Source organism: Chaetodon trifascialis, chromosome 9 (assembly GCF_039877785.1).
Source record: "Chaetodon trifascialis isolate fChaTrf1 chromosome 9, fChaTrf1.hap1, whole genome shotgun sequence".
Lineage (NCBI taxonomy): Eukaryota > Metazoa > Chordata > Actinopteri > Chaetodontiformes > Chaetodontidae > Chaetodon > Chaetodon trifascialis.
Genome location: NC_092064.1, coordinates 21,318,262 through 21,337,934, shown reverse-complemented (window position 1 = coordinate 21,337,934; position 19,673 = coordinate 21,318,262). Strand labels below are relative to the sequence as shown.

Here is a 19,673-nt window from a genome sequence, read left to right as displayed (position 1 = left end):
CACGGTCAGTGACTTCCATGTCTGTGCTGTGCTCAGTCTGTGGTGAATTCCTGGACTGGACAGTTATTATTTCGGTATGGCAGTGGTCAGCACTGATGCCTGACTGAAACTGTTTGATCCTCTGATAGTCTGTGGCCTTTCTGTATGGTGTTTTGTGTCTCCTTGTGACAGCCAAAGGACATCCAAACTGTACCCAACCTCTTTCGCAGAGAGCGCTGGACTTGGCACACCATGACCAAACAGAATCAGCGACCTGTTTAGAGAATAGATGAGTGGATCTATGGATGGACGTATTATTCACCTAAATTGCCTACAACTTTTGGATGCTACTGAGCTCGCTAACCATTTTTCTCTGGCAGGAGAAGAAATGGTGCAGCAGGAATGGTGAATGGTGACACCAAAGGAGGGAAAAACTGTCCACAAAATCAAACTCTGCAGGACTTACTGCACGGGGACAGGCAGGAAACCTTGGTGTCGTCTTAATTTTAGGGCTCATGTGGGGTATGTGACCAGATCTGCTTTTTATCACCTGAAAATACAGCTAATGTGTGGCCATTTCTCTCCCTGTGCTACACAGAGGCTATAATGCACACTTTTATATCGAGCTGGCCAGACTATTGCGTCACTGTCCTATCAGTTCTACCCAAAAAAGTCATAAATCAGTTACAATTGATCCAGAATTTCTGCTGCCTGGGTGCTGACCAGAAGTAGAGAGCACATTTCACCTATTTTAAAGTCCTTCCTTTGGTTGCGTGTCAGTTTTTGTATCGATTTTAAAATTCTTTTACTTGTCTTTAAAGTACTTCAAGTTCTTGCACCAGCCTTGTCTGACACGCTTGCGAAGTAAGAACCAGGACGGACCTCAAGTCCTCTGAGTCTTTTGGTTGTCCCAAAGAGCAGAACGAAAACTTTTGGTGAGGCAACTTTTAGTTTTTATGCTCAGAGCAGCTGAACTTCAAGCCACCTTATAAGCTTAGTTTGCTATTGGAATGTTTCTTGGATGTTATTTATTTAATTTAATCATTTACTTTATTGTATTCATGTTTAAAAATGTCTTACTCCCTCTTGTCTATTTTATTTGCTGAAAAGAAATGCAACATATGCAACCATAAAAGTTGCAACATTCGATGGATGAACTAATCACATATCCACAAGCCTCTCTCCAGCAATATCACATCTTTAGGAGCTTAACAAGGACTATATTTGGCAACTCCATTTCTTGTATAAAAACATACAGTCATAACATTTGATTAAAGTGTGTAAAGCAGCACCATCTATCTCTTTCTCTGTGCTGTGTTACTACGGTGGGGAGAGGCTGCCCCCCATGTTGCCCCCTGCTCTTTGGATACCACCATGTGTATTAATTAACATAGCAACTGATACTTTTCCAAAAAGTATCAGTTGCATTATTATGGTTATGGTTGTTGTTAGTATTATTATGAGATATAGAAACTTTATTTTTGCTTTATGGCCAGCTGGAGTGATAAGGGGTGCAGTCCTGACCTCAGTATTTCTAAAATACTGTCGACAGCCCCTTCTGTAAATCAGTTTTAGAAAGTTATTTTTCAATTCTTCATCAAGTGTAGGAGAGAAAATAGCAAAACTCACAGGCCAACTTACTGTGAGACAAGTGAGGTATCACAGTTGGAGTCGTTATAAGGCAATGGTCGTTTCAAACTGTAAAAATAAACACGGTCTGATATAATCTATCTCTGATGGTAGCAACAGGCCAAACACGGTTAAAAAGACAGACAGGGACACCACTAGAGTTATATGTGTCCTGTAACTCTGGCCAGTTAGATTTTATTCGTCATTGGTACATCCGGGTACTTTATTTTTTGATTGACAGTTGCCATGGCAACAAGCTAGAGCATCGCCATTTTGTCAGGAGGGTTTTTTTCCCAGCTCAGTCTTTTCAAATGTTCTCCCTTCCCGCCGGAATAATGCTGTCAGTGGATATATATTTGACGTTTTTGGATATCGAAATGCGTCTAGTGGATCGGATTAAGAAGATCAAGAGGCCGACGTTTTAACATAGTTGAAATAATTAGGCGGCGCCGCACTAACTCAGTTGTCCGTGTCTCTGGTCCACCGGGCCGGTTCACTGCGCAGGTTTGGACCGCGCGCCATTTTGTGAAAATTGACACAAAATTCCTAACCAAAATTACCAGAGGACACGGTTTCTGTTTCATGTTTAAAATACTCTGGATTTAACTTTATTGTCGTATTTATCGACGTGGCCGACGCTAAATTTGCAAAGACAACGTAAAATCAGAATTTGGCATAACGTTTATTTAGCGGTAGCTAGAATTGTTAGCTTGAGGCTAGCCAAAGAAGCTACAGCTAGCCAGGGCAGGTAGCTAATGTTAGCTGCGTTCATTTTGTCAACTAGCTAGCCAGTTCGCTAAGGTTAGCTAGTAAGTTATGCGTGCTAGTTAACGTTAGCATGTTGCTAGTCATCAGCTGATAGGAACGTTAGTCAAAGTTGCTTCGATTGCCGATGTTGTTCATCAAAGCCTGGGAGATGAAACGCATATTAAACCTGGCTGGCGAATAATTTTAGAGTTTGCCGATCAGAGGACGGGGATTGGATTTAACGTTAACATTACTCGCTAACCGTGCAGGGAGGGGAGAATCTCAAGCTGGATAAGTTTCCTCATCATACAGGTTATTGGACTTTAAATGAAGATCGTGCCATCAGAGGTGAGCAATTCTAAAATGTTATCTTTGACATCAGGCGTCGTTAGGTTAACATATCACCCTAACATTTTCGCAGATGTATATTAAATGCAACGTGAATGGTTAACAATGATGGACGCGACAGTGAAGTTGAGAATGGTAGCTTATGGTATGGCGGCTAGCTAACATTTTGTGGCGGTGCCGACTCCGCCGAAGCCAGCGTTAACATTTGCTTTCAGTCAGTAGGTCAACGGACTAATTTTATCGTTTGACGGGGACAGTTTTCCAGGATGTTGTGAGCTAGAGGGTGCAACGGATTGTATGGGCTTGGACGAAGAGTCATGCTGGCACGGTGTTAACGTTACAGCTAACGTTAACCCTGCGATATTAGACACTGTCATTGTATGATTTCAGCAAATGTTGTCTGTTAGCTAACCATCGCGTTTGATTTACTGTCAATGCGATGTTTAAGTATATTTATATAGGAGGTGTAGTTTGGGCTTTAGAGTTATACAGAACGGAAGCTCACCTAGCTAACCTGGCTAACGCCTGGTAGCTAATTCGGCTAACCTGGCTAATGGTTAACGTTGACTTGTTGACGAACCAGCTGAATGGGCCCCACAACCCGCTGGCTGAGCACAGCGTCACTAGCTAACGTTAACGTTGGATTGGTGAGAGATATGCTTGCTTGTCCCGCAGTTTTCAGGGTAACGTTAACGACGACAACGTTAGCTAGTTAGACTGCTAACGGTAACGTGAGCCTGAATACGTTTGCCATTTATACGGGGAATTGGAGGCATACACGAACGATATGTAGCAGAAGAGGACGCAAATTAACACTGAATATGCTTTCTAAATTCCAACCATGACGAGATCTACCCCATCATCTGTAAGTACAGAGCTACTCGGGCACCGTCTTTATACACGAACGTAGGGCTTTTAATTGTTTTGGATGGGTTACATTTGATTCCGCTTTGGAATGGATCTAATCAGTTGGGCGTGAGAAGATGACACATAGGTTTGTTACAGAGGTCTTTAGCTATCACTTAAAATATGAAACGGCTACTAATAGCAAGCTAGCTGTCGTTATATTTACACATAAATAGGCCCGTTGATGCCGTGATGAGTCGAGCCAGGAAAGGAACTGTTCATATGTCAGTACTGAAAATGAAGAATAATCAAACGTTTAGGAGAGAGTAAAGAGCTACAAGTGCGCTTGCAAAATGGCTTTGTGGTCAAATAGAGCTTGATTTTTCCCAGTAGGGTTAGTGATTTTTTTTTATAATGGCAAAATTCATCTTATAGTTATGTTAGTCTGATGTCAGGTATTGTGTTTGCATAATGGGCTCAAACCAAACTTTTTCAGTTCTTTGTCAATTTGCATAATCTTGTACAGTAATTTTAGTTGGCCTTACCTATTTTTAAAAAGGATATTTCAGGGCCTACAATTCATCATAATTTAAAGGTATGTTGACTATGGACATGCTGAGAGGAGATCCTGTGCTATTAAGTCCACAACAATATTAATCCTGATTTGTTTTGTTTAGTGTTATGTAGTCTGAGCCTCTCTGAGATAACTATTAATCTTTTAACAGTTTCACAAGAGCTTTACATCTCTTGTGTTTTTAAAAATTCCATTGCCAGGCCATTAATTGCTATTGACTGGATCCACAAGCAGCTTGTCTTCTTTAATATCATCTTTACTTTAAAATTTCCCCAAAGTTCATCCATTTACCCTGAGCCCACTTTTTAAAGTTTTGGGGTGTCATCTGTTCTTTAGGGGTCACCTGTCCCGCCCTCTCAAACAGAAGTTAAATCATGAAGTAAAATCCCCACCAAAGATGCACAATGATAATGATCTGTTTTTATTCTTTGTAGTGGGTTGTGGTTTGCTGCTGGACTCTCCTCCCAGGATGATATGAAATTTTACAGGAGATGATGCATCCAGGTTAGCTGCTATATATTAAGCCTTAACCCTTTGGTGGGAAGTGGTGCACCTAAGATCTTCTTTTCTCTCACTTATTTTGCTGTTCTGAATTTGACATCCAGACTCACAAAGTTTAGGTCATTATTAATTCGAGGGAGAAGCCAAACAATGTTAAATCGTTGTTATGATTGGTCAATACATGATTTAAAATTCCATTTAATGCAGTTCACCTTTTTATTTGGTGACAGAGCTCGAAGTGATTAAAATTTGCTTGACATAATTGTTTTCGGGTCTCAGCAGAAGAAGCAGGAAAATAGACACTAGTCATCATGACAAATCAATCTTACCATTTTAGAGCTTTAAATTTAATTTGTGTAAAAAGATTAAAATATAAAGTCTTGGTTAAAGGCTTATCTAATTTAGCAGAAACTAGTTTTACTAGTTTTTTCATCCTTTTAACATCATGAGGTTTTACTAAAATATATCAATACACTAGATAAAAAAAGATAAATCTATATATCTATATATATCTATATAGATATGTATAGACATATATATATATATAAAAAATATCTGTCTTAGTTTCTTAAAATACAGCCTTTGCCTGTGCTCTGTCATCTTACAGTTCCTCTTATTTCTGTCAGTGGATTTGTATTTTTTCCTTTTCCAAAGCTGGGTCAGCTTTCTAATGCTCTCAGATGGAGTGCAGGTTTTGGGCTGTGCAGCTATTTTGCTGTCAGGCTCTTGTGTTGAAAGCAGCGTCTAAGTGTGCCAAAGTTCAATTTTATTTCTTGTTTATTTCTTGTTTTCTCATTGGAAAATGGGAGCAGCTCTGCCCTGGCAACAAAAGTAGGCTATTTGCATACTGCGTTGTGATTGGTCTGTGCATTGATGGGCTTGCCAAATCACGCTGTATCTCTGTGGTGATAGGCTATGCTAATTAGGTGCTGTTGCTGGGATTCTGAATAGTGGTTACTGTGTAGCACTGGTGAATTGTGTTGTCTGGTGAGAGATGCTGATAGCTGAACATGCTATTTGATAATTTTTTGATTCCTTCTGGCTTAAAATGAAGGATGATTCACTGTACAGTGTGGAGATGCTTTATTTTCACCCCTTTTCACTGTTAAACCTGCTGTTTTGCTCCTTTTTCTTCACAAAGGTTGATATATTGCTGTTATAATTTATTTTGTATTTATCCTTTGATGTATTTTTCTGACTTAACATGATTATCAAAAGACACTCTGTATTAACTTGACATGTATTGTAACTATGAATGAATCCTTTTTATTGTTCTCAAAATCTTATGATCATTTTTGTCTGTGTTAAAGTGTAAGCTTGATCATTTCCACATACACGTAAATATTATAGATGTATAATTTACATTTTGCATATATTTTGCACTCCCCAAGGTATATTTAGACATTTTTATGTTCAGGAAATTGTAATTGTTGAGATTAAGCAGCAAATAATGCCTTTTTATATAAGATCTGTACAATATGTAGCAGATATCTTTACCTGTTTTATTTTTGGGCCAAAAATCTCTTGTGTGAAAGAGGAAACACCGCTGTTTTACATCAGGAGCATTACCCTTTTTCCTTCTTTTTGTGATTTGTTACATGTAACGTTGAATTAAGGTATTATGCAACTCATAGCAGTGTTAATTTCTTCCAGGAGGAGAGACTTCAGCATGCAAACCTTCGTCCGTCCGGCTTGCGCCCTCTTTTTCTTTACACACTGCTGGTCTTCAGATGGCTGCTCCAATGCCCCATACGCACCAGCAGTACAGTGACCGCCACCAGCCAAGCACTGACCAATCTGTTACGGTCTTACCGTACAGCGACCAGACACCACAGCTCACTGCCAATCAGGTATACTAACTCTACCCTACCCCAGCTCTTGGATTTCTTTTTGTCTGAATGTGCAGTGTTACAAGAATTGCAATACTTAATGTGATATGAAAGTCTACTTCCCTTTTAGCTGCTGTCACCAGGCAGAGTAGCTGCTTCTCAAATATTCGTTCAGTCTAGGAATTTGATCCTATGCAACATTTACTGAATTACATGTAATAAATGGCTTCTAGGATTTATTAGTAGTAATATAGATTTGACGCTGTTACTTACAAAAGTACTGTGCATATCATTTGTTTATTAATGTTGTGATTTTCCCCTTCGGATACTTCAGAGGCACATGCCCCAGTGCTTTCGTGACCCAACTTCAGCTCCCCTGAGGAAGCTCTCCATTGACCTTATCAAAACATACAAACACATCAATGAGGTTAGATTTGTTTTTTGATTAAAGGAATCTATCCATATCATCTCTTTGTCATATTGTACAAAATTGTAAAACTTTGAACAATTAAGAGTAATATAACATTTCATCATGTCTGAATTGTGTTATTGTTAATTTTTAGGTGTATTATGCAAAAAAGAAGCGACGGCACCAACAGGGTCAGGGTGAAGACTCCAGTCACAAAAAAGAGAGGAAAGTCTTTAATGATGGCTATGACGATGATAACTATGACTACATCGTCAAAAATGGGGAGAAGTGGATGGACCGCTATGAGATTGATTCCTTGATAGGAAAAGGATCATTTGGACAGGTGCTTAATTATAAATTTCACACACACGCATGCACTTTGAGTACATGTGGCAGAAGAAAATTGTCTTGAGTAAGGAGAAAGAAATGATGGTTTCATTTTTGCTCTGCAAAAATAACCTCAACATATTTGATGCTGCTTACTAAAGATTTTTCTTGTGCATTTAACATTTGAAGTGTTTATGTTTATTATCAAACAAGCAATTCTGATTTAACTTTGAGGAACACTAAAACTAGCTTTTGTTGTATCTTTAGGTTGTGAAAGCTTATGACCGTGCTGAGCAGGAATGGGTTGCCATTAAGATCATCAAGAACAAGAAAGCTTTCCTCAATCAAGCCCAGATTGAAGTGCGCCTCCTAGAGCTCATGAACAAACATGATACCGAGATGAAATACTACATCGGTAATGCACCCTTGAAATTTGCCTCTGAACTGATGAGACATCTAAGATATATAAAATGATTTCCCTGTATTTGACTGACATTGCTACAATTTGGTTTTCTACAGTTCACTTAAAGCGTCACTTCATGTTCCGGAACCACCTCTGCCTCGTGTTTGAGATGCTTTCATATAACCTGTACGACCTACTCCGAAATACCAACTTCCGTGGCGTCTCACTCAACCTCACCCGGAAGTTTGCCCAGCAGCTATGCACGGCGCTGCTCTTCCTGGCCACGCCTGAGCTCAGCATCATCCACTGTGACCTGAAGCCTGAGAACATCCTCCTCTGTAACCCCAAGAGGAGTGCCATCAAAATAGTGGACTTTGGCAGCTCATGCCAACTGGGACAAAGGGTATGTAGCTGCAGTTTTCTTTTTTTAGCAGTGAAATGAATTCATGCAAGAGTGTCCATGAGAACTGTGTGGTCATTGTTGCTTCTAAACATTGGCAGTAATGAACAGATAAGTCAAATATGGGGTCTGACTGGCCGTGCTTTCTTTTTGTAGATATACCAATATATCCAGAGTCGCTTCTACCGTTCCCCAGAGGTGCTGCTGGGAATGCCCTATGACCTGGCCATCGACATGTGGTCCCTGGGTTGCATCTTGGTAGAGATGCACACTGGAGAACCTCTCTTCAGCGGAGCCAACGAGGTATAATGAACTGGAATACTACTTGGATTGGTTCTGTGTTATGTTTTGTAATATAACTCAGAATGGCAATGGTTTCATTGGCATTAATAGTTTACAACTTTTCACCTGATGTCCAGCTTACAGATAATGTTTTTTAGACCTCAGTGATTAAGACTTGCAGTTCACAAACCTAAAACATATCAGATAACACTCATGACTTAACATTTTTGTCTCGTTTAATTGTGGCCTCAGCCTTAATGTCTTGCCAGCGAAGTCATCTTTGGATAACATTTGATGACATTTAAATTCACAACTATTGAATAAAAAAATGGATCCCAGTGTGCTGGCTCTTAAGTTGCAGGTGCACAATGTAAATGTTGTGTTAACAGTCATTTTATTAATAACTTTTCCCCCAGGTGGACCAGATGAACAAAATAGTTGAGGTTCTTGGTATCCCGCCTAATCACATAATGGACCTAGCCCCAAAAGCCAGGAAGTTCTTTGAGAAGCTTTCGGATGGTACATGGAGTGTTAAGAAGACCAAAGATGGCAAAAGGGTGAGCTTTTTCTTCTTTTTTTTTTTTTTTTTGCAGTTTTCTACAGTTAGATTCTGACTACAATTATTTTGTAGTTATTAGAGGGTAGATTGTAGTCACAGCTTTGTAAATCTCTTAATCTTTGCGTACTCTGCCTTAAACAGTATAAGCCTCCAGCCTCGCGGAAGCTCCACTCCATCCTGGGTGTGGAGACAGGGGGTCCAGGTGGCCGACGGGCGGGGGAGTCTGGCCATGCTGTTGCTGACTACTTGAAGTTCAAGGACCTGATCCTCCGGATGTTGGACTATGACCCTAAGAGCCGCATCCAGCCCTACTATGCCCTGCAGCACAGCTTCTTCAAGAAGACTGCGGACGAGGGGACCAATACAAGCAGCAGTGTGTCTACGAGCCCCGCATTAGAGCAGTCCCAGTCTTCAGGAACGACCTCCAGCACCTCCTCTAGTTCAGGTAACTGTCACCTGAATACGGTGGGCAGATGTTCTGATGTCCTTCATTTCTAGTAATAAAATACATCAGTTGTCATATTCTAAGACAACATGATAAATATATTCCATCCCCTTTCTGCAATTATCTATACGGTAAAGAGAATTGATTTTGTGGAACTTCGGTCATTAACAGTAAAGAATTACATTAGAACTATTAAAGTACTGAGGCTGCACTTGTGATGCCTTTTTTTCCCCTCAGGAGGCTCATCTGGGACAAGTACCAGTGGCAGAGCAAGATCAGACCCTACCCATCACCACTTGCACAGTGGAGGACACTTCGGCACGGCCCTGCCTGCCATTGATGGTGACAGCCTCTGCCCACAGGTCAGTGAGTTACCGGGAATGATCTGAAATTTAATCCGATACTGAGTGGAGTTGATGGTTTAAGCAGTTTTATCAGAACAGATCTAAACATAGTCAGTACATTTGTGTAACAAACAAATGCCTTGAATTGTGTTTTTTTTTTTAAGTTGCTTGATCATATATTCCTTAATTGTGTGGTCCTAATGCAACATGGGATTAAGATCAAATTCAAAAACTGTGATTTTAAAGTCAGATCTCATGAAAATGTGATTGTTTCTGTATGAATAATGTCATGATCCCTGAACTGACAATTCTGTTCTTATGAATTATTTTAAGCAATACAAACTTAAAACCAAAAATTGTGCTGCCACATTCCACAACTGACTCTTGTTATTTGCTTGACATTGACAGGCAAGACAGCCTTACCCACCCCCGCTGGTGTGGGGAGGTGGCGTTGGACCAGAGTCAGTCACTGGAGAGACCCACCCAGTCCAGGAGACCACCTTCCATGTTCCCCCCCAGCACCCTAAGGCCCTGCATCCCCACTCACATACTCATCACCACCACGGGCAGATGATGGCTACACGGCCACGCCCACGCCACTACACCTCCCCGACACACAGCTCCTCGACACAGGACTCCATGGAGGTGGTTCATGGCCATCTGTCCATGACCTCCCTGTCTTCCTCTGCCTCCTCTTCCTCTACATCGTCCTCTTCCACTGGGAACCATGGCAACCAGGCCTACCAGCTCCGCCATTTGCCTGCCGGAGCCCTTGACTTTGGTCAGAATGGTGGGCTGAGCATGGGGCTAGGTGCCTTCTCGAACCCACGGCAGGAGACTGGCATGGCAGCGCACCCTGCATTCTCCATGGGCACGAACACAGGGCCTGCCCACTACCTAGCGGAAGGCCACCTGGGCATGAGGCAGGGCATGGACCGGGAGGAGTCTCCAATGACTGGAGTGTGTGTGCAGCAGAGTTCTATGGCCAGCTCGTGACTGCACTGACATTTGGCTGTGTGTTCCCCCTGTGCGTCATTTTTAAGGTGGTGTTTTTTACTACAAGGTGTGTTGAGAACAAAAGCTGCTCACGTCAGAAGGGAGATATCACTGAACCGCTACTACAGAGAAAAACCTTTGTTAAAAAGTATATATGTAATTTTCATCAGTTTTTCTTTTGCAATCATTAGGCACAAAATAATACTGCGGAATAACCATAGTGAGATTGAGACATCCATCTTACCATTTCACCAGTTTCATGTAACCACCAAGTAATCACCATATGGTATTATGTGGCAAAATCTTCTAAGGAGCATTTCAGAGCGAAGTTTGAAGCTGTTTGCAGGTAGCTGTTGGTGATGAAATGCTTGGCGTCCTCTTTCGGTTCAAAGCGTGGACTGCCTGACATTACTGTTCCACTGGTTCTTAATTATTTTGCCCTTTTTAAGTGAAATTTCTCATAAAAGCTGCTTGTAAATCCTGTAGCTTGACAATGAGGGGAAGTGTTTGCGGTGATATTTCTTGTTGTTGGTCGGTATTGTGTAACTCTGTTAAAGGGGAGCACATAGCAGTGGAGTCCCTATAGCGTGTGCTGGCCGGGTGGAGAAGAGACCCTGCAGGTGGATACTGACACCAACCGGGTCAAAGGAGAGGGAAGCACCACCCCTCAGGCCGAGAGGCCCCGTAGTCCTGCAAGCTGCAACCGGGCCCGGCACAGATGAGAGCAGCGATGGGCACGGGAGACGAAAGGATCCAGCCCAATGAAAGGAAGACAGTCAGTGGCTGGTTCTAGATAACCCTTTGGCCTTATGACTCATGGACTTGGAATGGGATGGAGCTGGACATTATCATTTGAATTAAGATGGCTTTTCTCTATTTTTCTCTCTAGACAGCCCTTAATTCTTTAAGGAAATTAAAACAACTTAGAAAAGGTAAATAAGAATGGTAATTTGAGGCCTTTCTCAACAAAGATTTCTTCTTCAGCAGGGCCCCACATAACAGGGTCTTATTGTACACAACAACCTCCTAAACATTACTTCCTTGAAAATCTTATTCACTGGTTAAGGATTTTGCAGTGGAAAGAACTATCTATTCCAGAGTCTACCCTTTTATGTTTTATTTTTCCCTTTTGCATGTAGTTCCTCATCAGAACCACCTGCACAAGTCTCTCCATCCAAAACATGGAAACTGAAGAAAAAAATGAGTTAAGTGACTGCCTTTTTTCTCCTCAAATTATGCTGTGAATTTTACAAGAATTTATTTTCCCTTTGGATATGTTTTTATACCAAAGCAGTTGTTTTATAGCATATAGGTGTCTGTAACCAATAATGTAGCAGTTCACCACTTTGACGCAAAGTTTATCAAGATCTTATTTTAACGTCAATACAAACAGCTGCAATATATTACTTTAGCAAAACTGGAGACCGTTGTTGAGACCGTTGGCTATTGTGTATTCTGGCCAGATTTGTTTGCAACGTTTTACCAAAACTGTTTCCATTTTAATTGGTAGATTATTTTGGGAGTCTTTTAAAACTTTGGTATGTTAGAGAATTTGGTAGTTACTCTGCAGGCTCCGGAGTAGCAAGTTAGAAGCTGATGGTTTAAAAAAAAGAAAAAAAAAAAAAGGAGACTAATGCGTTCTATTTCTGTGTCGTCGTTTTTCTTTTGCCCCCATCATACTATTTCAAAGGGTTTTGCTGCCTTTCATACATCATTTGGTCAACTTGGTTAGTTTCTGCCGTGAAGCAAGACTTAATGTCATTGTCTTGGCAGGGTAAGGATAAATGTGGCAAATCAGTTTGTGTTGAATGGTATTTTTCTGATTTGGTAGGGCAGATCCCCCATGATTGTTGTCCTATTCAAAGGGAAAGGGTGTCCGTCAGCCCACAATCACATGCTTTGCCTAGGCAGACATGCATGTCCTCAAAACATTAGTCAATAACCAGATTTTTTTTTATATCAGGGATTTTGAAGTGCTTTCTTTCTTCTGTTGCTCATTATACCAGCTTTGAAATTAGACAGAAAACCTGCCTATAGCCACCATTCAAATTGAGGGCAGGCCACAGGTCATGCTGTTGCCATTTTAAAGGAGAAACCATCATAAGAGATCATGCTTGGTATTTCCACAAACACAAATGTAAAGCTACCTATATTGAGATTGGGGTTTTATCTGGATGTCAAGGTTAATTGCAAATTTGCAATCATTTTTCATACCCCACAGAATTTGAGACATTTAGAAATTGCCAGTGGTTTTATGACTGGCTCTCATACTGGTACTAAACATTCCAAAAATAAAGACTGAAAAAGAAAAAAAATTGACTGCAGTGACTCGTAAGTGTGCGCCTATTTCAGATCATGCTGATTGACCTCTTATTTAGAGCAGTTGTCATGAAATGCAGCCCCTTTTTAATAGTTGAAATAGAATTTATGTATATATTTATATTTTTTTAATAAAGGAAGTATAGAACTCACTACCTTGCTCCTGCTGGTATGTTGATTATGTTTGTCAATTTGGTGACCATTCAGTGGGCAGGAACTCCTGTTTTCTTAGTGGCAAAACCTTGCCTTTTGGCAAAGGTACTTGACTACATCAGGACAACACTATGAGGTAGGGTTTGAATCAAACAGGGAAAGCTAGATCTTCAAACCTTAATAATTTTCACAGGGTATATTGTAAGTGCATGTACATCACAAACCTTACTTTTTGGTTATATGAGAAGCACATGGTTGAAAAAAAAGGTTCCATCTTTCATAAGCCTGTTGAGTTTGTGGGTTATACACAAACACATATACTTGTCGACATATCTGAACACCCAACAGAAGTTGAAATCCTCTTATTTAATTTGGATTTATCCTTTTCATTTTTGATTTCACATTTTTTCACTTTTTTTGTACATGCAACATGCACTATAGAATTGAACAGCATGGGGGAAAGGATAAGTCCATGTATCCACAGATTGTAAGATCTAGTCAAGACTTTGCTGTGTTTATGACAATGCCCTTTGTATTATATTAAGACAGTCTTATGTATGATATATAAAAAGAAGTTAATTGAATTGCTCTGTGTGTCTTTATTGTTCTCTGACAACTCCATCTGCATTCTCCACTTTCGAAAAAGTGTGCACTTCTCATCCCTTGTAACAATCATGCAATCATCATAGAAAGACATCATTCTACCACAGTAAACATACGTACTACATGATTTAATAATTTTAACGGTCATTCATTTAAACGATCTGGCTCGTTGGTCTAGGGGTATGATTCTCGCTTCGGGTGCGAGAGGTCCCGGGTTCAAATCCCGGACGAGCCCATAGCGTTTTATCCCAGGGACATAATCTGTTGAAAACCCGTTAGATTGTCACTGATGAACCGCTCACGTGAAAAATCATTACGACTCAATTTCAGAAGCAGTGAGAAAATGGTTATTACGCGTTGCACCTTTATTTAATGCATCTGTAATGGCTCTATGAGATTTCCGGATGCTATGTATTGTCCGGGTGTTTGAATGTTGGTATTTTATCTACTGCTCTTTGCACCGCATGCGGGTCGGTGCCATGCCTGTGTATTATCTTCGATACAAACCTTAGATACCACTGACACAGTCCGTGGTAAAAGAGGGCTCGTCCGGGATTTGAACCCGGGACCTCTCGCACCCTAAGCGAGAATCATACCCCTAGACCAACGAGCCAAGCGACTTTCCTCTGGAGTGATTTAATTTTAGAAGCCACGCCATACGGACTTGTGCCTGTTCTAGGATCGCAGAAACAGGCATTTTGGCATTAGCCTTCGGTGGAATGAACGCATAGCTAACGTTAGGTAAGTAGCCACTGACCTGGAGACATCGTTAAGAGGAACTGATGGTTATATATAACGTTGGCTAACATTACCGATGATTAAAACCTAATGTAATACTAGCTATATGTTTTTCACTACATACGGTCAGTTAATGGCGTATCGTTGCATCAAAATCGGGTCATTGCATGATAGCTAGCGTACATCATCCACTTCGGTAACTGCAATGGCAATCAAACTGCTCGCCCTGCCCTAGTAGCCAGCTAGCTCCTGTCTTCTAGCGATATAACCAGTTGATGGCAGCAGTGCACCTTGAAGAGCTTCTGTCAATGTAGAAGAAGACAATGCGGTCTTTTAATTGGTCAAGAAAATAAACCGTGTAGCACGAGCAACCAATAATTACATCCCAGAGTTGAGGTACGTCCAATCAGGTGCATTGTGGGTGAGGCATTGCCCTGGAAAATGATCTACCCCAAATTCAACGGTTGTGTGAATGTGTCGTGAACCGCGTCTGTACTGCTTGATAGTTGTGTGTAGAAGCTCATGTCAGACACTATTTGAGGTCAAATAAATTGTCTGTTAGTGTTAGAAATCATCTGCGTCCACACGAGGCCCTGAGGACAGCGGTACAGTTAGCAGATGGTAATAGTTAAGTTAGCTAAGCTAACTACCTAGCCTGAAGCATGCCGAATTTTTGCGCGGCCCCAAATTGTACACGGAAGAGCACACAATCAGATTTGGCGTTTTTTCGGTTTCCACGGGACCCAGAGAGGTAAGGCATCATGTCTAACTTTGACGGATTTAAATATTAAGGCTGTAGAACTTCTGCGCTTAGAGTTGTAATCTTAACGTTTCTAGATTGACTGAAATCATAACATTTGTTAAGTTAGCAAACCAAAGAAAACGCAGTTAGTTGTCACGTTGAGAATAACTTTCGCGATTGTCCTTATTTTTCTTACAGGTTACCCATGTAAGCACATTTTGAGCCGTAAATATGATTACTAACACACCGACATCTATTCTAACTCGGATGTTTGTGTTGCACATCTGGGCTCATCTTTAAACTGTATCAGTGAGTTTAGGGTTCTTCGGACCCTCGAGGAGGATGCAATATGCACATAACGTATTACTGTGTGCAATGTACTGTCAGTAATACTGTGCCGCTGCAGCTGTGTTTCATAGATTTTAAATTTTATGCAACTATGACCACTTTCATACTTGAGAAATTCAAAATAAAACAAGACGGATATATATATATTTTTTTTACACGTATTTATTTCTTGATATTCTGAGCTGCTTTCAGTATAGTTTTACTTTTTTTTTTTTTCCATAGCTATAACATTAGTGTCTGTCAACACCACACAGAAAAAGTTTAGTATCAATGTTGTAATTTCTAAGTGTTAAAGAGTATCCACTACATTTTTAGACACAAACAGAAACAGCTGCTGTCTCAGTGCATCACTGTCCTTCAAGTGTCACATAAAGCTGGTGTGTGTCTTTTTTAGATGCAGAATCTGGGTGGAGAATTGCCGCAGAGCAGATCTGGAGGCGAAAACAGCAGACCAGCTGAACAAGCACTACAGATTATGTGCCAAACACTTCGACCCGGCTATGGTGTGCAAAACAGTAAGTGTTTTATGATTTGATTTTCGCCAGCAGCCTGTGGCATGTTTCCACTTGCTTTCCCAAAATTCAGAATCTCCCAAAAATGGCTTATTTGACTATTGTTTTTCAGAGCCCCTATAGGACTGTTTTAAAGGATACAGCCATTCCAACTATATTTGACCTGACAAGCCATCTAAGAAATCCTCACACAAGACATCGGAAGCGGATTAAAGAACTTGTGAGAAAAATATTTCTGACCTATTAGGTCACTTTTCTGGGTTGTTTTAGATGCACCTCTTAAGCTTAATAGTTTAACCAACGGTTGTGTGAGATTTGTAATTTAACTTCAGTTTTTAATTTCAGACAGAAGAAGACATAAAGAAGATCAAAGAAAGAAGATGTAAGTCAATAGGACATTTTATCTGTAGTCATGAATGTAGAATAATCGCATATTCATTTTATTTAGTATTCATTTACTTGTTTTTCCTCTGTCCCCAGTGGCGTCTTCTATTGAACAGCTTAATTCCAAAAAAGATGCAGCAGTTGAGGATAACACAAGCACCAATGACGATGAGCCTCAACTGTCCACAGAGGAGAAGGCGTTTCGTGAATACCTGAGATCCTTGTTCGAGGTTTTGGTCATGTTAGGGAAACAGAGTATCCCATTAGTGACTGACAGAGCATTTGAAGCTGAATGCATGTCCAACAACATCCAGACCCTTCTAGATTTCCGCATGAATGCCGGAGATGAAGCTTTGAGGAAGCGGTTTGAGGCGACAGCTGTGAACTCAGAATACCTCTCTGCAGCCCAGCAGAGCCAGCTCCTGGACGTCTGTGAGAACACAGTGAGGGAAGAGATGCTGATGGAGGTGAGGGAGAGTCGCTTCTTCTCCCTCGTGACGGGTGACCTTGTTGATTTTGCCAACGAGAAACACCTGCCTCTGTTTTTACGCTTTGTGAACCAGCAGAACGTCCTCCGGGAGGAGTTTTTGGACTTTATACAGTTTGATGGTGATGAGTCCACACTGGTCGAGAGGCTGGAGGCCCAGCTGACAGATCGTTGGGGGCTTAGCATGGAAGACTGCCGTGGTCAGGCCCACAAGGCCACTGGCATGTCCACCACCAAGATGAAAGCTGTGGCAGTATTACTGACAGAGAAGTATCCTCTGGCATTGCACATGCCTTGCTCTCATATGGCTTTGAACATCCACCTGGCCAACAGTCTGCCTTTTCCCAACGTCCAGGTCATCATGGAGACTCTGAGGAGGATCGGTGCTTTCTTTAGCATCCCGTTTGCTCAGGATGAGCTAGAGAAAGCTGTCTCTACTCACTACCAGAAGAATGAAGAGAAAGCAGCTGCGTTAAAACAGGCCTGTGGCTCAGGATGGACAGAGCAGCACAATGTCTTTGACGTGCTGCTCGACACGCTGGAGCCCCTGCTGCTGTGCATGGACAACGTTCGAGACAATGATGATGCAAAGTTTTCTGACGCCGCCGTAGAGGATGCGTATTCAATCGCAGAAACTCTGGCTGACTTCGAGATTATTGTCACCATTGTTATCTTAAAGAACGTTCTCACATTCACACGAGCCTTCGGAAGGAATCTCCAAGGGGAAACACTCGATGTGTTTTTCGCTGCCAACAGTCTAACTGCTGTCCTGCATTCGCTAAATGAGGTCAACGACAACATCGACGTATACCATGAGTTCTGGTATGAGGAAGCTGTGAGTGTGGCCAACGTAATGGGGATTCCAGTGAAGGTCCCGAGGCTGTTTCTCCGGAAACAGCGTGCAGCCGATGTGGGTGAAATCCAAGCGGAGGCGTATTTTAAGGAGTATGTGACAGTCCCTGTTATCCATGGCATCATGCAGGAGGTGGAGGACATGTTCTCTGAGACCAACCTCAAAGCTCTCAAGTGCCTGTCACTGGTCCCAGCCGTCATGGGCCAAATGAAGTTCAACACCACCGAGGAGAACTATGCAGATGTTTACCGCAACGACCTCCCCAACCCAGACACACTTCCTGCAGAGCTTCACTGCTGGAGAATCAAGTGGAAGCACAGGGGCAAAGAGGTGCGCCTGCCCACCACCATCCACGAAACCCTTCAGCTGCCAGATGTCAAGTTCTTTCCCAACGTGAACTCCTTCCTCAAGGTGCTCTCCACTCTGCCGGTGCTGAAGTTACAGGACAACAAAAGTGCCACAGCGAGCGAGCGGCTGCAGGCTTATCTTGACAGCATGTCTCCAAAGCAGTGGAACAAAAGCCTCGCCATGCTCAACATTAACACTCACGTCAAACACGACTTGGATGTCATGGTAGACAAATACTGCAGACTGTATCCAGAGGATGATCCTGAAGCTGAGGCCGAGTCGGAGGAGGTGGCTGAGGAAGATGTGACGAAATGATACAACACAGACGCTGAGCTCAGCTGCTCTGGGACAAAACCAAACCACACAGACATGCTGTCAGTCATAAACACATCCTCCTTTAGTGCTAATGATTTTAATGCAGATGTATGAAAGTAATGGATGTCTCTGAGGTTCCCAAGAAAACTGAAATCACCCATGTTTTTATTGTATGTTAAAAATGTGTATGTATTTAAATGCATCTGAGTGTAATCCCACATTGTAAATAAGTGAGCAAATTCGGCAGGAAGAAAACATTAAAGTAAATACTCAATACCTCATGAAGAGTCGAAAAAATGCAACACGACGTCCAGGGTTGTAAGGCAGTGGGTTTGAGCTGATATTCAAAGCGCTGAGTCTTTGTCAGGCTGCTCTCTTATCAGACGAGCCTCCTCTTTGCCCCCTTCATTCATTTAATTTGTTCAGTTTGGCGGATTGTGGTTTTTTGCAATTAACTGACACAAATGGCTCATGCACTGTCTGCATTTCTTTTACTGAACCAAGTTCATGGATCCCCAACGACTATGAGGCAGGAAGAGCACCAGAGGGAGCAGTTAGACCAGCAGCATCCCTGAATTCAGGCTCTCCATAGGAAGCCATCTTTTTTATATCCATAAAAAGCTTATACTGCTAGTTTGATGTGTTTTGTATAGTTAAAGGGCCTGTGTGGTGAAAGTTAACCTCTTTAAAGGGTACGTTTTGATTTAAGCAGTTCCTGATCAAACATGCACTGTTTTGTAGAAAGAAAAACACAGGAAATTGGATGTAGAAGTAATTGTATGTTATTGTGGTATTTATGACGAGATGGTTCTTTTTGCTGCCAGACCATGTTTTCATTAACTTGTTAGATTTTACACAATCTGTTCACAGTTTGGTCTAATAAAATCTTTTGTGTAGAGCGCAAAAATGAAGGCACTTTGAGTCCAGCTTTGTGGCAAGATGCTACTTTTTATTTTCCTCTTGCTTCAGTTATGTGTACTTAAATGTTGGACCCGTCTAGTCACCTCCTTAAGATGGAAAATCACATTGAAAGGCATGAATACATGTAAATATTTGACTCTTGGATTAGGTAAAGACAAGTGAGGCTTTATTTTATTTCCGATCTGCAGCAACATCATCGGCCATTTCCTCCAGCTACAACAGGCCGCTGTTGCATCCACCCTGGTATGAAGTTGGCATTTTATGACATGGCAGCGCACGAGTTAAACGCGTCTCCTCCTCCCTCTCTGCTGGCCAGACGGTGACGAGCTCAG

The 19,673-nt window shown here is 41.6% G+C and overlaps 2 protein-coding genes and 2 non-coding genes across 6 annotated transcripts; 3 read left to right on the top strand and 1 right to left on the bottom strand.

The window, feature by feature from the left end:
- Positions 1-1,847: 1,847 nt before the first annotated feature.
- On the top strand, positions 1,848-13,674 carry dyrk1ab (dual-specificity tyrosine-(Y)-phosphorylation regulated kinase 1A, b). 3 transcript variants are annotated; one of them, XM_070969940.1, is made up of 11 exons: positions 1,848-2,703; positions 6,278-6,474; positions 6,788-6,880; positions 7,017-7,205; positions 7,457-7,604; positions 7,709-7,995; positions 8,149-8,295; positions 8,691-8,831; positions 8,975-9,278; positions 9,516-9,640; positions 10,031-13,674. In XM_070969940.1, exons 2-11 carry the CDS (start codon positions 6,355-6,357, stop codon positions 10,616-10,618), a joined length of 2,142 nt encoding a protein of 713 aa, XP_070826041.1. In that variant the 5' UTR covers positions 1,848-2,703; positions 6,278-6,354; the 3' UTR covers positions 10,619-13,674. The 3 variants fall into 3 exon arrangements, with proteins under 3 accessions (XP_070826041.1, XP_070826042.1, XP_070826040.1); XM_070969941.1 differs by lacking the exon at positions 1,848-2,703 and adding an exon at positions 3,329-3,568; XM_070969939.1 differs by lacking the exon at positions 1,848-2,703 and adding an exon at positions 4,562-4,627.
- Positions 13,675-13,856: 182 nt separating this feature from the next.
- trnap-cgg (transfer RNA proline (anticodon CGG)) lies at positions 13,857-13,928 on the top strand. The gene has a single exon. It is a non-coding gene; the product is annotated as a tRNA-Pro (tRNA).
- A 306-nt stretch (positions 13,929-14,234) lies between these two features.
- trnap-agg (transfer RNA proline (anticodon AGG)) lies at positions 14,235-14,306 on the bottom strand. The gene has a single exon. It is a non-coding gene; the product is annotated as a tRNA-Pro (tRNA).
- A 571-nt stretch (positions 14,307-14,877) lies between these two features.
- On the top strand, positions 14,878-19,327 carry thap12b (THAP domain containing 12b). Its single transcript, XM_070971245.1, has 5 exons — positions 14,878-15,182; positions 15,916-16,036; positions 16,146-16,253; positions 16,379-16,415; positions 16,514-19,327. Exons 1-5 carry the CDS (start codon positions 15,094-15,096, stop codon positions 18,418-18,420), a joined length of 2,262 nt encoding a protein of 753 aa, XP_070827346.1. The 5' UTR covers positions 14,878-15,093; the 3' UTR covers positions 18,421-19,327.
- The last annotated feature ends 346 nt before the right edge of the window (positions 19,328-19,673 follow it).